General features: G+C 36.1%; 1 protein-coding gene across 1 annotated transcript in view; it reads left to right on the forward strand.

The window, feature by feature from the left end:
• The window catches only part of ARAP2 (ArfGAP with RhoGAP domain, ankyrin repeat and PH domain 2), a 145,361-nt gene extending 137,533 nt beyond the window's left edge, over positions 1 to 7,828 (forward strand). Inside the window, exons 31-32 of the mRNA XM_090266994.1 lie at positions 3,220 to 3,354; positions 6,570 to 7,828. Of these exons, the coding sequence (XP_090123120.1) occupies positions 3,220 to 3,354; positions 6,570 to 6,953 (519 nt within the window). The 3' untranslated portion in view covers positions 6,954 to 7,828. The remainder of the gene's footprint in view (positions 1 to 3,219; positions 3,355 to 6,569) is intronic.
• The last annotated feature ends 7,229 nt before the right edge of the window (positions 7,829 to 15,057 follow it).

Below are 15,057 nucleotides of genomic sequence, written 5' to 3' on the forward strand. Positions count from 1 at the left end.
ATTCCCGGAAATGGAATCTCTGAGTCATAAGGCAGTTCCATTTTTTAAATGTTTCGAGGAACCTCCATTCACTTTTACATAGTGGCAGCACCAATATGCATTCCCGCCAACAGTGCATGAGGGTTTCCTTTTCTCCACACCCTTGCCAACACTTGTAATTGATTTATCGATGATGGCCATTCTGACAGGTGTGAGGTGATAGCTCATTATGGTTTTAATTTGCATTTGCATTTCTCTGAGAATTAGTAACACTGAGGATCTTTTTATATGTCTATTGGCAGTCCATGTGTCCTCTTTGGGAAAGGACTCATTAGACCTGTATCTGCATCACAGAACCTGATGCCTTTTACAAAGTACATACTCAGTTAGTATTTGTCAAATATGAAAAAAAATAATCTGATAAGATTTCAAATAGATATTAGTATGATAAAATAAAATAAGTGAGGGAAAGGAAAGCCAGTGTAACTGAGGTAAGGAAGGGCATTAACTGAGGAAAGGTTCTTTGGGAATACCTTTCTGAGTAGCTGAATGACAGATGTGTCTGAAACAAGGAAGTGAGTTGTGCAGATATGTAGTAGATAGGGATCTTTTTATGTTTCTCCATGTGTTGCTACACACCCATAGAGAAAGTAGAATTTAGTTTAACTAGGATTAGGGCTTTGCCAGATGAGTATGATGGAGGGAGAAAGCACAGGACTTGAAGATATTGACAAGGAGGTGAGTATATTGATTGATCATAAAATCTAGCCCAAGCTGTAAAGGAAATGGGAAGAAATGTGCAAAGTAAGATGGATTGAAGGTCTCAGTGGGGCCTAAGAATACTTAGAATTAATGAAATAAAATTAAGTTAGCTGGAAAGATAAGAAGGCACCGTCAGAAAGTAGGCAGCATACCCCATGTTCACTGCAGCATTTTTCATCCTAGACAATGGATGGAACCAACTGAACTGTCTGTTGACAAATGAATGAATAGATCGAGAAAATGTGGTGTGTACACAGTAGAATATTACTCAGCCTTTTAATATATGGAAATCCTGTCTTTTGCAACGGCATAGATGAATCTGGAGGGCATTATGCCAAGTGAAATAAACCAGACTAAGAAAGACAAGTACTGCATGATATCACTTATATGTGGAACCTTAAAAAAAAGTGAAACTCACAGAAACAGAGTGAAAACTGGTTGCTTACAGGGGTGGTGGGGGCGGAATAGAGAGGTTGGTAAAAGGGTATAAAACATTCAGTTATAAGATGAGTAAGGTTTGAGGATCTCATGGTGACTATATTTTATAACATTGTATTGTATAATTTGAATTTGCTAAGAGAGTAGAACTTAAATCTTCTCACCAAAAATAAATAAATAAATAAATAAATAAAATAAATAGGAAACTATGTTAGGTGATGAATGTGTTAACTCAATGGGAGAGAAACCTTTTACAACATATGGATGTATCATCAAATCATCACACTATTTGCTTAAGTATCTTACAATTTTATTTGTCAGTTGTACCTCAGTATAGCTGTAGGGGAAGAAAAGAAATAGAAAGTGGGAGACAGAAATGAAGATTTGGGGATGTGATCATTGGTTATGATCATGACAGTATGATCCTCAGCTATATGGTTCATGCAGTGTAACTTGTGAAGTCACTTACACATACCTATCAATGTCAGAACATATTACTTAGATCTAATGATTTCTGCTGTTGAGAAGAATACCTCTTGGATCAATTAAGTGAGACCTAATTAGCCAGTGTTCACATTATTGTTTATGTCAGTAAAAGAAATAGTTTTGGAAATTGCATTTGCTCTCAGGTTTCTCAAAATATCATTTAATACATGTACTATATGTCAGTGAGTAAAAGTGTAAATATAATTCATAGGATTACCTATTTGCTTCCCAGCCAGTTTCCTCCCAGCTTTACATGTTGGGAATATCCCAATTATGTAATATCAAATTGTTTTGTCAAGTTTAGAACCATGACATAAAAATATGAATTTTGTCACTTTCCCTCTGATTGAAGTATTACATAATTTACTATGGTAGATTTGTTGACCCAAAGTTAATGCTTTCCTAAAATTCAAGAGTAGACCTTATGCATACATATTAAGTCTAGTAATAAGTAGGACCTACACTCTAGGATTATTGAGGATTGAAGGAAATAATATATGTGTATTGATAAACATAAAATCTAGCTATTTACAAGGGGTATACTGTCAACATTTATTGAAATGCATTCTGTGCTATAATACACTACATTAAAATACCGGGTACAACCTAAGAACAAGAATCTGTTGAATCTTAAGAGCAGAGGAAAATACAAGTAGGCATTTAGCTATACAGTTTACCAAATGTTTTTCATTTCATCATAACATCTGTAAGCTGCTCATTTTGTAGTTGGTATTTTGTATTTCTTTCACAGATTGTTGTCTGAAAGTCAATTTGCTTTTCCCAACTTCTGACAAGTGAATCTACCCTGAGGAGTAGAAAAATCTTTAAAGATTTTTCTCTTATATGCATATCTCAAGGATTTATCATTGAAGAGCTTATATTTTTACCTGTGGATATTTCTCCCCATTGAAAAATTACCTTTTTCTCAGTCATATCTATAATTGCTCAGTGGCCAGAATAGGTAGTCGATAATTTGAGAACAAATTGCCACTGTTTATGTTGTACAGTGATTTTCAGTATAAGTGTCTGTGTACAAGGTGATGTTTCTTTGAAATTCAATTAGATGAAAAAGTAACATTTTAAAAAGGTCATAAATTAAAACTAAGTTTTCTGATATACATGCCTAAGGTTGACTTGGGCTATATAAGGTCCAACTATTATGTTTACACTAAAATCATCTTTGGGGGAGAGAGCAAATGTGAATGTATATTTGATTATAGGATCTAGAAATGTAGACAAGTGTATTATTTTCCTCCCACAAAGGGATTTGCCAGTCTTATTAAATATTTTCTCCCTTTTGGCTTGATAAGTAGTACAGAAGGTAGGTATTTTGAACTTAGAAATTGAACTGAGACCTCAAAGCTCAGTTCACTTAAGAGTTTTAGCTCCTGCAGCGATGCTGCCCCTGGAGGCAATATCGTAATTACAGTGGCATTTTCATGGAAAGCACATCGTTGATTTGTGCATATGGAAAAGGAGCCAAGTGACTATGTAACATGGTTTGCACTACATAATAAAGTCACACACCAACGGCAAGAAATTTTGTTTTCACAGCATGAACATGATATACGGCCACCAGCTGGAAAGGCACGAAAACGCTCTATAACCAAAAATCCCAAGATCGGAGGTTTGCCTCTAATTCCCATCCAGCTTGAGAGAAATGCAACCGAAGCCCGGAGAAATATCGAGGTAGGTTAGGATTTTATTTCTTTCATAGTAATTATAGCATGTGCTTTCTATGTCTTACTGTGATTGAGTGCGTTGATTAATTCATTAGCTTCAAGAATGAGGAATAATCACGTTGAAAAGCCTAACAAATAGCACATCTGTCAAGAAAACATTATGAATAACCCTGTGGCACTGGCGCTATTTTTAAGTTTTGTATTTTTTTAACTTCTCTTAAATGATTAGTTTTATTAAGGTCATTAACTATTTTTTAAAAGATTTTACTTATTTGCTTTTAGAAAGGGAAGGGAGGGAGAAGAAGAGGGAGAGAAACATCAAGCGGCTGCCTCTCATACGTGCCCTGACCAGGGACCTGGCCCACAATCCAGGCATGTGGCCTGACTGGGAATTGAACCCGTGACCATTCAGTTTGTGGGACTGTGCCCAACCCACGGAGCCACACCAGTCAGGGCTGACACACTAAAACCATTTTAATTCAGTGATCAGATTTTTAAAAATATTTGTCCGTGCCTATCTTTCCTTGAACATTTATCTCATTACCATATTTCTCTTCTCTAAAAGATAATAGCTTTGAAAATAATGGTTTATTATCTTAGTGGTTACTTGGTCCTTCTGCACTAATGTAATCAAAGGGAGAAATAAAACTCCAAGAGCTCATGAGGTTGTTCCTCCTGCCATTATGTACTTACAGGTTTTCTTGGTAATAAACTGCTCTGCAAGACTATGGATTTCTTAGCCCATCTAGCATCTTAAAATTCTAAGGGCCAGATTTCCTAGGAACCCAGATTAGGAGACACAGGTTGAATAAGTGAAGTAAACATAAGGAGTAGATACACCCTATTGTGACCCCAGCTTCTCCTGACATTGCCTTAGGATCAATTAGGGAGCAAAGCAAGTAATATATTGTTAGTTTCCAGATGCATTAACCAGTACCCAGAAAAGAATTGGGATGATAATTGAGTATATAGTTGTTACCTAATCCCAGATTCAGAATTTCAGAGACAGTGTGTTTTTAGCATACTTAAGACCAGAAAGCTGATGGACTAAAACTCTGAAGAAATTGTTAGGCTCTTAAAATAATTCCATGAAATATTAATTAATGAAATATTTATGAGTAGTTCAACTCAAAGCCAGGATTTTTTGTAAATATTAATATGATGATGTGGTGATTCAACATATAGGCAAAGAAGGTTTTAAAATATTTCAGTGTTGGGAAAAGAAGTTGAAAGTTTAAAAAGCATTAAAACAAAATTAGCAAAAATTGAAAATTTTCCTATGAACTGTAAACCTCCTAGAAGGAAACATAGGCAGAAAATTTTAAATTGCTCTTAGTCCTATTTTTTGATATATATCCTTGGGCAAGGGAAAAATAAATAAACAAATGGGACTACATCAAACTAAAAAGGTTTTGCACAGCGAAAGAAACCAACAAAATGAAAAAACAACCTATTGAATAGGAGAAGATATTTGCCAATGATACATTCAATAAGGGGCTATTGTCAAAATATGTAAGGAACTCACACAATTTAACACCAAAGAAAAAGTTTTGATTAAAAAATGGGCAGAGGACCTGAATAGACGCTTCTGCAAAGAGGACATACAGATGGCCAACAGACATACAAAAAGATGCTAACCATTAATCATCTCGGGAATGCAAATAAAAAATATGAGATATCACCTCACACCTATCAGAATGTCTGCAATCAATAAATCAACAAACAAGTGTTTGCGAGGATGTAGAGAATGGGAAACGAACCCTCGTGCACTGTTGGTGGGAACGAAAATTGGTATAGACACTGTGGAAAACAGTGTGGAGATGTTTCAAAAAGATAAAAAATGGAACTACCTTATGACCCAGAAGTGATTCTACTTCTGGGCATTTATCTGAAGAAATCTAAAACACTAATTCGAAAGATATATACATCCTTATGTTCGTCGCGGCGTTATTTACAATACTCAAGATATCAAAGCAACCTAAGTGTCCACTGAGAGATAAAAGGTTAATGAAGATGTGGTACATATGTATAATGGAAATTTCCTCAGCCATAACAAAGGAAATCTTACCATTTGGTACTGCATGGCATGGACTTGATGGTATTATTCTAAGGGAAATAAGTCAGATAAAGACAAATACCATACGTTTTCACTTATATGTGGAATCTAAAAAAAAACAAAACAAATAAACAAAACAGAAACAAACTCATAGCTACAGAGAACAAATTGGTGCTTGCCAGATGGGAGGGGGGTTGGGAAGATGGGTGGAAAAGGTGAATAGATTTGAAGTATAAATTGCCAGTTACAAAAACAGTCATGGGGAATTAAAGCATAACATAGGGCATATAGTCAATAACATTGTAATAACTGTGTATGGCACCAGGTGGGTATCAGACTTACTGGGGTGATCACTCTGTAAGGTATATTAATGCCTAATCACTACGTATACCTGAAACTATAATTGAGGAAAAAACTTTTTTAATTGAAGTGTACCTCTATACCATGGCAATTGTAAAGACAATGAATTTCCAGTATCTGTAGGCCATTATAATTTACTGAATGAATATGTACTCTAATCTACTGATACAAAAGTTGGTGTGTGTTTGTATATATAAAATTGGTGTTTTTAAAAATATATTAGTGGAATTCTATTAGCTATGTGGGAGGAAAGATTTCACTAAATATTTTGAGAGGAGAGAAAAACTAAAGGTTTAATAGATTTCTGTCAGAAAACTCAGCATCTTCAATATGCTAATATTAAATATTAATATTAAATTTAATATACTAATATGTGATTCTCAAAGAGGGGCTGTGGCATAGAGCATTTCCCTCACTCACATGGTCACAGAGACTTCCCGTTTTTGGTGCCGTGAGTACAACAGTGTGCTCATTACCAATGTTCGGACACGTGACCCGTCCCAGCAGAAGCAAACTGAAAGAAGCAAGTTCGAAATAGGAGTCAATTGAGATAACTAACCTGAAAGACATCTTTGAAGTGCTATGTTACATGCATGTTAAAATGAATTTCCACAGTCTACATTTTATTTGATTTTGTAGTTCTCAGATCAGTATACAAATTCAGACAAGCCACTAGTGTTAAAGTAAGGTTAGAACCTGAATCATAGAAATAAGCTATAATATAAGAAGCATCTACTTTTAACAGGACTATAGCTTTTAAATTGTGCCAACTTTTGCTTTCCCTGTGACGTATTATCGTATTTTAGAGTGCAAGAGCAGAACTGGAGAAGCTGCGGCTGAGAGAAAAGGGGCACCAGGAGTCTGGGGACAGCACCTTGCAGGAGAGAGCCTCCGTGGTGGCCCACTGCCTGGAGCACAGGGACGATAGACTTCGAAGTCGAACCAGGAAGCATCGGAGCTTCAGCTGTCTGGAGGACTCGGAGCCTGCTGTCTTCCTCGGGCAGCACAAGGGCCTTAAGGGCTTGAAGACGTTGGCGAAGTCTGAGGACAGGCATAGCAAAGCTACTTTGGACCCAGATAATAAGCTACCTTCAAAGGTCATTGAAGAACTTAGCGTGGTTCTGCAACGCTCAAGAACCCTTCCAAAAGAATTACAGGGGGAGCAGATCTTGCAGAAAGAGATCAAATGAATTGTAGATTTTTAAAATATTGTGTACAATGTTTGTGTGCAAATCAGAAACCAAACTATATGATAATTCATGGTTTGTGAGATTTGTCCAGCTATATGTAAGCATTTAAAGAGAATTTAAAATTATATATGTATATATGTGATAAGTGTAAGATTTAACTTTATTTTGGTCTGAATAAAGCTTGTACAGTTCAACTGTATTAACCTTATGTAAGAAAGGATTTGGGTTACTTTAAGTGGCCAACCTTTCAAAGTAGTCTTATAATTTATGAGTAGAGGTATCAAACTGTACTGTATTTGTATAAAATGCTGTTTTAATGAGGCCTATGAATATATGTGTAACACATTTTGCACTTTGAGAAACCTTGTATATTAAATTATCACATTTTTAGGTTTACATAGGGTCTACCTTAGGGAAAAGAAAGGGAAGTAAGTTGAAAATGGGGGAGGATTTATTTTAGTTTCTGCCTATCAAACAATACTGGGGTTTTAAAAGGAGGCAAGAAGTTAACAAGTGTCCTAAAAACCAAGGAGATCAGTTAAGATTTATTCTAGTTCACTGTTGAGAAACTGCTTATTAATAAAATGTCTAGTGACTATTTCCCAAGAGTAATATGCAGCTGGCAAACATGTGTAATGGCGCTGGCCACTCATTTTTACCGCGTGAGTCAACCAGCCACGGCACACACTCACTACACTTTAGGTTCTCGCAGGCGGCTGTGAAGAAGAAACTTACACTGCACTGAAGAGGTGGTGTGCACAGGGCGCGGCGTGGATGCCGCGTGCACTGACGCTGCGCACAAGACATTTTTTTGAAGAGCTCCTTCTGTTTCGGTACAACAAAGTTCATCATCACAGGGCTTTGTTACTGTTGTTGTTGTTGTTACTGTTTTACGTTGTATGTCCATTTCTTGTTATTTTAAGTAAGGTTTGTAATGTGTTTCTCTGCCCTATGAGAATTAACGGGACATGTACAGCATGTGGCCCTTTTGCGGTGGGAGATGATTTAACTCTACAGCAGTTGTCGCCTGCCTGGGCCCTAGTGAATAATGACAAAGCCCTCTGTTCTGCGTACAATCAGCTACTGAATTGGTGATTTTCCCAGGACGGACAGTACTAATTGCAGTTCATGTTAGGGGCAGCACTTTTCAGCAGCTTCTTTAGAATTTTATCAGATCTGATCGGTTTGAATTAAAAAGCATTTTATGTAGTTAAGCTTTATTCCTAGCATTTCTTTGTCTTATTTTCCTTTTTTTCAGATGTCTTTTATATCATAATTTGTATGCGAAGACCCATTCTTTGGTCAGTCCTATGATAGTACAGTATTATGCTGTTAAATGCTATGAATTTCTTCACTAAAAAATACTTATCCCTTATATTTGCGCTGTGTGATATTTATAGATTGGAATTTTTTTAAAGAAGATAAAGCTGCAGGTCAGTTTATGAAATAAGTAGCACTACCGAGGAGCCTTTGTGGTATTTAGAAAAAACCTGAAATAAACTGTTGTTCCTAATAAATGATACATTATAAAGTAAGAAGGCATATGAAAATTAATGTTTGACAGTGTTGGATGATGGAAAAATTATCTGGATTTTTTATCTCTCTTATCTGAATATTTTTGAAACTTGAGATTAAAATCTAATAGTTTATGTTTCCCTCCTTTCCTGTATAATTCTCCATTTTCCAAGTGTAAGATAAGGGCTATTGATGACACCACATATATTTTGAGTAAAAATTAAAATTGTTTTACTAGTCCACCTGAATGTGACTGTCTTTGTTATTTTCAGAGTTGAAGGTTGTTATGAAATAAATCAAATAGATTCTCTTTCCTTTCTCCTCTTAAAAAATTGGAATTTATCATAATACATATGTAAAACTAGCTATCATTTTTTTTCAAGTACATGAATGCAAATATTTTATTTTTAAATGATTAATATATGCAGACCTGACATGAACAGATTGATGGTATTCTAACTTTATTTCTATAGCCATGAAGTCAATTACTAGACATGGAACTGCCAAATAATCTAGCAATTCTACTTCTGGGTATTTATCCAAAGTATATGTGAACATTAAGTTAAAAAAGTATATTGACCCCTGTGTTAATTTCTATATTATTTACAATAGCAGGGTATGGAAACAACCTAAGGTGTCCATCGATGGATGATATACCTACGTACAATGAAATGTTATTCAGATATAAAATAAAATAAAATCTTGCCATTTGCAATGACATGGGCGAGCCTTGAGGATATTCTGCTAAATGAAATCAGAGAAAGACAAGTACCATATGAGATATTGGGTGAACGGGGTCAAAAGGTACAAACTTCCAGTTATAAAATACATAAATTATGGGATGTAATGTACAGCATGGTGACTATAGTTAGTACTGTATCGCATATTTGTAAGTTGCTAGGAGTAATTCTTAAGTCATTGCAGGAAAAATCAATTTTTGTAACTACGTTAGAGACAGATGTTAACTAGACTTATTGTGATAATCATTTTGCAATATATACAAATATCAAATCATTATGTTGTACACCTGAAACTAATATAACATATGTCACATATCTCAATCTAAACAAAACAAAAAGATAAATATAAATAGTCTGCTCCACAACTTAAACTCAACTCAGTCTTTGATTGAATTAATGTCATCAGCCTCTTCCCTGCCAAAAGATGAAAAGGTACATCCTCTCTAAAGAAAGATAATATTATCTAGAGTTTCAACAATTTTAAAAAACTTTAAAGAGACAGGACCCTGTGAACAACAAAACCAAGAGAAAAAAATACAAAGTGAAAGAGATCTATAAGCGAACACATTAGAATTACCAAACAGGGAACCAATGATGGCTATGATTAATATTATCAAGAAAGAAAAAAAATAACAGAGGAAAACAAGAAAATACAGGAAAAGTTGGATAATTCTACCAAAGTATTGGAATCTAAAAAATGAGATGGAAATAATAGAATTGAAAAATAAATTGAAACAAATTAAAACTAAATGCGTTTAACAAAATAATAGTTGCAAAGTAGATTAATGAATTGGAAGAGATGTTAATAATATACATATAGTAATTATATATCTCCTACTAAACACCAGAAAAACAAATGGAAGATACAGCAGAAGGAGAATGTGATACACATTCTAAGATGCCTGTGATTGGACATCCAGAAGGAGAAGAGACAATACATAGGGAGTCTGATGAATTTTTCAAAACTTTTAAGAGATGTCAATCCAGAAATACAATAAGCTATCCAAATTCTAACTAAGTAACTTCAAAGATAATTATGCATATTAATAGCATAGGAAAATAATGGAAAAGTCAAGAAGGAACTTTTAAAACCAGAAAATAAGGACACACTAAACTTAAAGTAACAACAATACGATGATAGTGACCTCTCACCATAAAAGAAGAAAGTAAGGTGGTAGGTACAAGGCTAAATAGCAATATAATGGCCTCAAATGCAAAATACCTAAAATTTTCAGTTAAAATCAACAAAAAGCTGTGTGTTTGCTGCTTCTAAAGACTCATTAAATATAAATATGTGGAAAGCAAAAAGTTGAAGGAAAGATGTACTATGGAGACACATATCTAAAGAAAGCTGGTACTGCAATATGTATATCAAACGACTTGAAGACAGGAGCCACTGTATCAGATAGAGGCATTTCTTATAAAGGAAGATACTAATGAATAAGAACCTTGCATCTCCCATACAATTGTAATTCAAACTTCAAAGACCAAGCAGGATCCAACTGACCCTGTAAGAAGACACCATCTGGACAGGTAAGAGCTCAGTGCACCATATTTCATGGAACCGTTACATGATCAAAGCCATAGCAGTAAGTCTGTAAGTTTTCTGCCAGCTAAAACTTTTCCTTTTGGTGCTTCCTGCTTCCTCTCACAAATAGAGTCTACTTGGTCCAAGTCATAAGTAAGCATAACAGATTAGTGCAATGATAAAAGGAGTCATTGCACTGTTAACTTCTCCACTGATGGAAAATGTCTTGAACACCCTTTCTAACAGTTGTGCAAGATCTAATTAGGGACCCTCCTGTACAAAAACAGAATAATTAAGCTAGTTAACTCTCTTTTAAGGGAAAGTTTTGCCACTTAACCACTATTGAGATCATTTGTGCATTGAAATAATCACATTGGTGGTCGATGCTCTCTTCTTCCTAGACACTGGAGTGGTGCATTCATTGCCTTTAGAGGCTAAAGAGAAGTGATTTCACAATCCAGAAAGAAAAAAAGCTCCCATTTCAAAAATGGAAAGGACTGGATGCAATACTCAGAGCTATCAGCCATCACCAAAATCAGGAAACTTCATCTCATTGCTGTGAAATTCCTTTTATTTACCAAATTCCAGCAGTATAAGGCAACACTTTTTTTTTTTCAGATTTAATGTGTTTTATTGATTAAAATATTACATTTGTGCCAATTTCCCTTCCCTCTGCTCCCCTCCACCCGGTGGCCCCCCTCCCTCCAGTTGTCCCCCCCTTTTAGATTATGTCCATTAGTTGTGCATACAGTTCCTCCCAACCTCTCTCCGTCTATTCCATTCCCTCCTACCATGATCCCTAATTCCTATATCATCTCCCTCCCTCTCCCCACTCCCCCTCCCTGTTGACCTCCCCCCAATATGCTTCCCGTACCCACAGTTCCTTTTCCACTCTCGTTGCCTGTTTGGTTTGCCTTTGTTTCATCTCCCTAAGCTTCTGTTTTTTAAACCAGTCCCTTTAACATCTCATATAACAGTGGTTTGGATCTAATGAACTCTTTCAGTTTTGTTCTGTCCTGGAAACACTTTCTCTGTCCTTCTATTCTGAATGACAATTTCGCTGGATAGAGTATTCGTGGTTGTAGGTTTTGGATTTTCATTACTTTGAATATTTCTTGCCAGTCCCTTCTTGCCTGTAGGGTCTCCCTTGAGAAGTCTAATTGGGACCCCTTTGTACATAATTCTTTTCTTCTCTCTTGCTGCTTTTAAGATTCTCTCTTTATCTTTAATTTTTGACATTTTGATTATAATGTGTCTTGGAGTGGTTCTCCCTGGGTCCAGTCTCTTGGGAACTCTCCTTGCTTCCTGGACCTGCAAGTCTATTCCCTTCCCCAAGTCTGGGAAGTTCTCCTTTATTATATTTTCACTCAATTTTTCAAGTTCTAGTTCATCTTCCTCACTCTCTGGCAAACCAATGATTCTTATGTTGGGCCTTTTATAGCTGTCCCAGAGGTTTCTGATCCTCTCATTGTTGCTTCCCATTTCCTCTCGCTGCATTGGTTGACTGCTTGTTCCTTCTCCATATTCCAGTTTGTTGAAATGAACTCTGGATATTTTTTCCTCACCATCTGTCTCGTATGTGGTTTTGTTCCTTTCGTTATGAATGTTTTTCGCTTCTTTCTTATCTTTTTCCTGCTCTTTTGTGAATTCTGTAAGCCACCTGATAACAATGGCCCAGAACTGAGCCTCTGACAGGTTTCTTATCTGTTCATCTGTCAGGTTCTCTATCTGTTGCCTGGTGAGCTGTGTCACCGGGATTTCTATAGTTGTCTGCCTCATTTTGACAGATGCGTTTTGTTTTCTTGGGCCGGCTGTCGGGGGCAGTGCCTGTGTACGCGTCACAATTCAGCGACCGGCGCCTGCCTGTCCGCGACCTATTTCGCAGCCCTGTGGTGCTTTCTTTGGGGGCGGGGGTCCAAGATGGATTCACACAGTTATTCAGCTAGGAGACCGGGATCCGTCCTCCCGCCCCCCTGGGCCTCACTGTTCAAGGCGATGCGGCGGCCGCTCTCCCCAGCGCCGGGGTCGCGCACTGCCAGGGGCTTGACTGCAGCCGGGATTTTTCGCCGCCCCGCCGCTGTCCCAGGTGCGACCGCAAACAGCGCTGCCCTCTTTAACTCTTACCTGCCCAAATGGCACCGCTGGTTTATAACTTCATATGTTGGGCTTCCGTGTAGTTTTATTTTCTGGAATTTCTAGTTATCCTTTGTTTTGAAGTAGTTGTATTCCTCTCTAGTTGTAGAGGGAGACCTAGCGTGTCCGTCTAAGCCTCCATCTTGGCCGGAAGTCTCAAGGCAACACTTTCTTGAACAGTCTATCTGGACTTCATTCTAAATGTTGGACCTATTTTCAGGTTCTTCTAGCTCCCATAAGGGAGCATCCAGAGCTATTGTTTTTGGAAGTGCTAACTACAACCCAGATCAAACTCTTCCACATTTGTTACAAATGGTTACCCAATACAAAGACGCATTTATATTTTTTATATTGAAAATGGTTTGGAACCTGTTCGAAGTTACCAATATTCTTGAGTGAATTTGTATTAATCCTAATATTTCTTCATTGTTTTCTGCCCATCTGCTCAATTACATAATAATAACAGGAATCCTTAATCCTTTAGTAAGATATATTTCTTCCTTAGTAGATGAACTTAATCTTTGCTTCCAAGGAATTTGTCTGGCCTGTGTTTTCAATTATGTATTGTTCTAATTATACACCTGTTCTGGTTTCTCTATGTAATAAAATTATAAAATTACACAAGTGACTGAAATAGAATGTTTTAGTCAGTAGTATTCCCACTGTATAGAGTTACCCAGTTGAATTAGGAAATTGGAGATCTAAGTAACACTTAAGAACAAATTAGAAATTACACATTCAACATGCGAGATCAAGTTTCTAGAGATTTGATGGCTATTATCAGCATGATTTCACAAAACAATGATCTATTTTACTCTAATTCATGAAGTATGGTGTGTTCACATAGGCAAAGAATGCTACATACTCGTTCCAGATAAGCCAGATCTTATCTAAAATTTTATAATTGTATTACAGAATTACCAGAATGAAGCTTCTTTATAGGATTTTAGTGAAATGACTGAATCTGATGGTGACAGACATATGGGCATCTATAGAGGGATTCAATCATTTTTTAAAAATATCTTAAATGAGCTCATACAACCAATACAATTCAAATACTTTCTTAAATCATTCCTGTCAGTTGACTCATTCAAATGACAAATCAACACCAGAAATTTTTGCATATTTTAAAAGAGATAATCTGTGCTAATCAGTTAAAGCCATTAAACTTGAATAATAAATTCCTGGCAATACACATTTTAAATTGCCACTGCAAAACAGACTCCTGGCCTCATCTGTAATCAACATTCATTATAAAATGCCCTGGGAATAGCCTATGGCCCTTAGGGAATTGCCTTTCATGCCCCAGAATAAAGTGCTTAATAAATATATCTGGGATGACTGCATGAATATGAGCAGTTAGCTGCCCACATTTAGTAAAAATTATTTCCAAATTCTGATAAATGTTTATCTAATAGTTTGTGGTAACAGTGTAATAGTGTTTGTTTGGCGTTATTTTGTGTTTTCATTGGTTTATTTTGCCATTTTTGTTTGCTTTTCTCTCTTTGTTACTGGCATTTAAATGTAAAATTGGGACTCTTTCCTTTTTTTCTATATAAGCATAATTTTATACTGGAAGTCCTGATCTGGTCTCCCTCAATTCTGATTAAAATTCATTTTTGATTGTGGTTGGTGAGAGGCATGTCTATAAATTCCCCACTGTTCTTCCCAGATCATGAGATGGAAATTTAATTGCCTTTAGTAAGGAGCACTACAAATATGCATCCTTCAGAACAAAAATTCTGTTGCTTTTTCTACTTACCAATTATAGTAAAAAGTAATTGACACTGCAGTACTTTTGCTGTTTTCTGTTTTTAGAATAAAAAGCAGTAACTTGTTATCAAATGTCAATGATTTATATTCATAAAATATTTCCTGGGCTACTACTGTCTGGTACAGAGAATTAGGAGATAGTGCTGTGATGTTCTCAAGGATTAAAACTCTTTAGTAAATTAAAGCCTACACATTTCAATAGTTACAGTGATGCATTTTGGTGGTTAAAGTGATAAACTGAGCATTTATAATGTATAAGGCATTAGCAAACCATACATAACTTGAAGGAATGTTTCAAGGAAAAAATGAGAGATGATTTATTTAAAACATGTAGCATTCTTCTAGTCACATTCCTGAACAGTTAGGAAACTTGAATTCTCTTCTCCTTCATTCAGCTGATCCGTTTTTTACTCTT

Source organism: Furipterus horrens, unplaced genomic scaffold (genome assembly GCF_987537825.1).
Source record: "Furipterus horrens unplaced genomic scaffold, mFurHor1.1.pri manual_scaffold_2, whole genome shotgun sequence".
NCBI lineage: Eukaryota > Metazoa > Chordata > Mammalia > Chiroptera > Furipteridae > Furipterus > Furipterus horrens.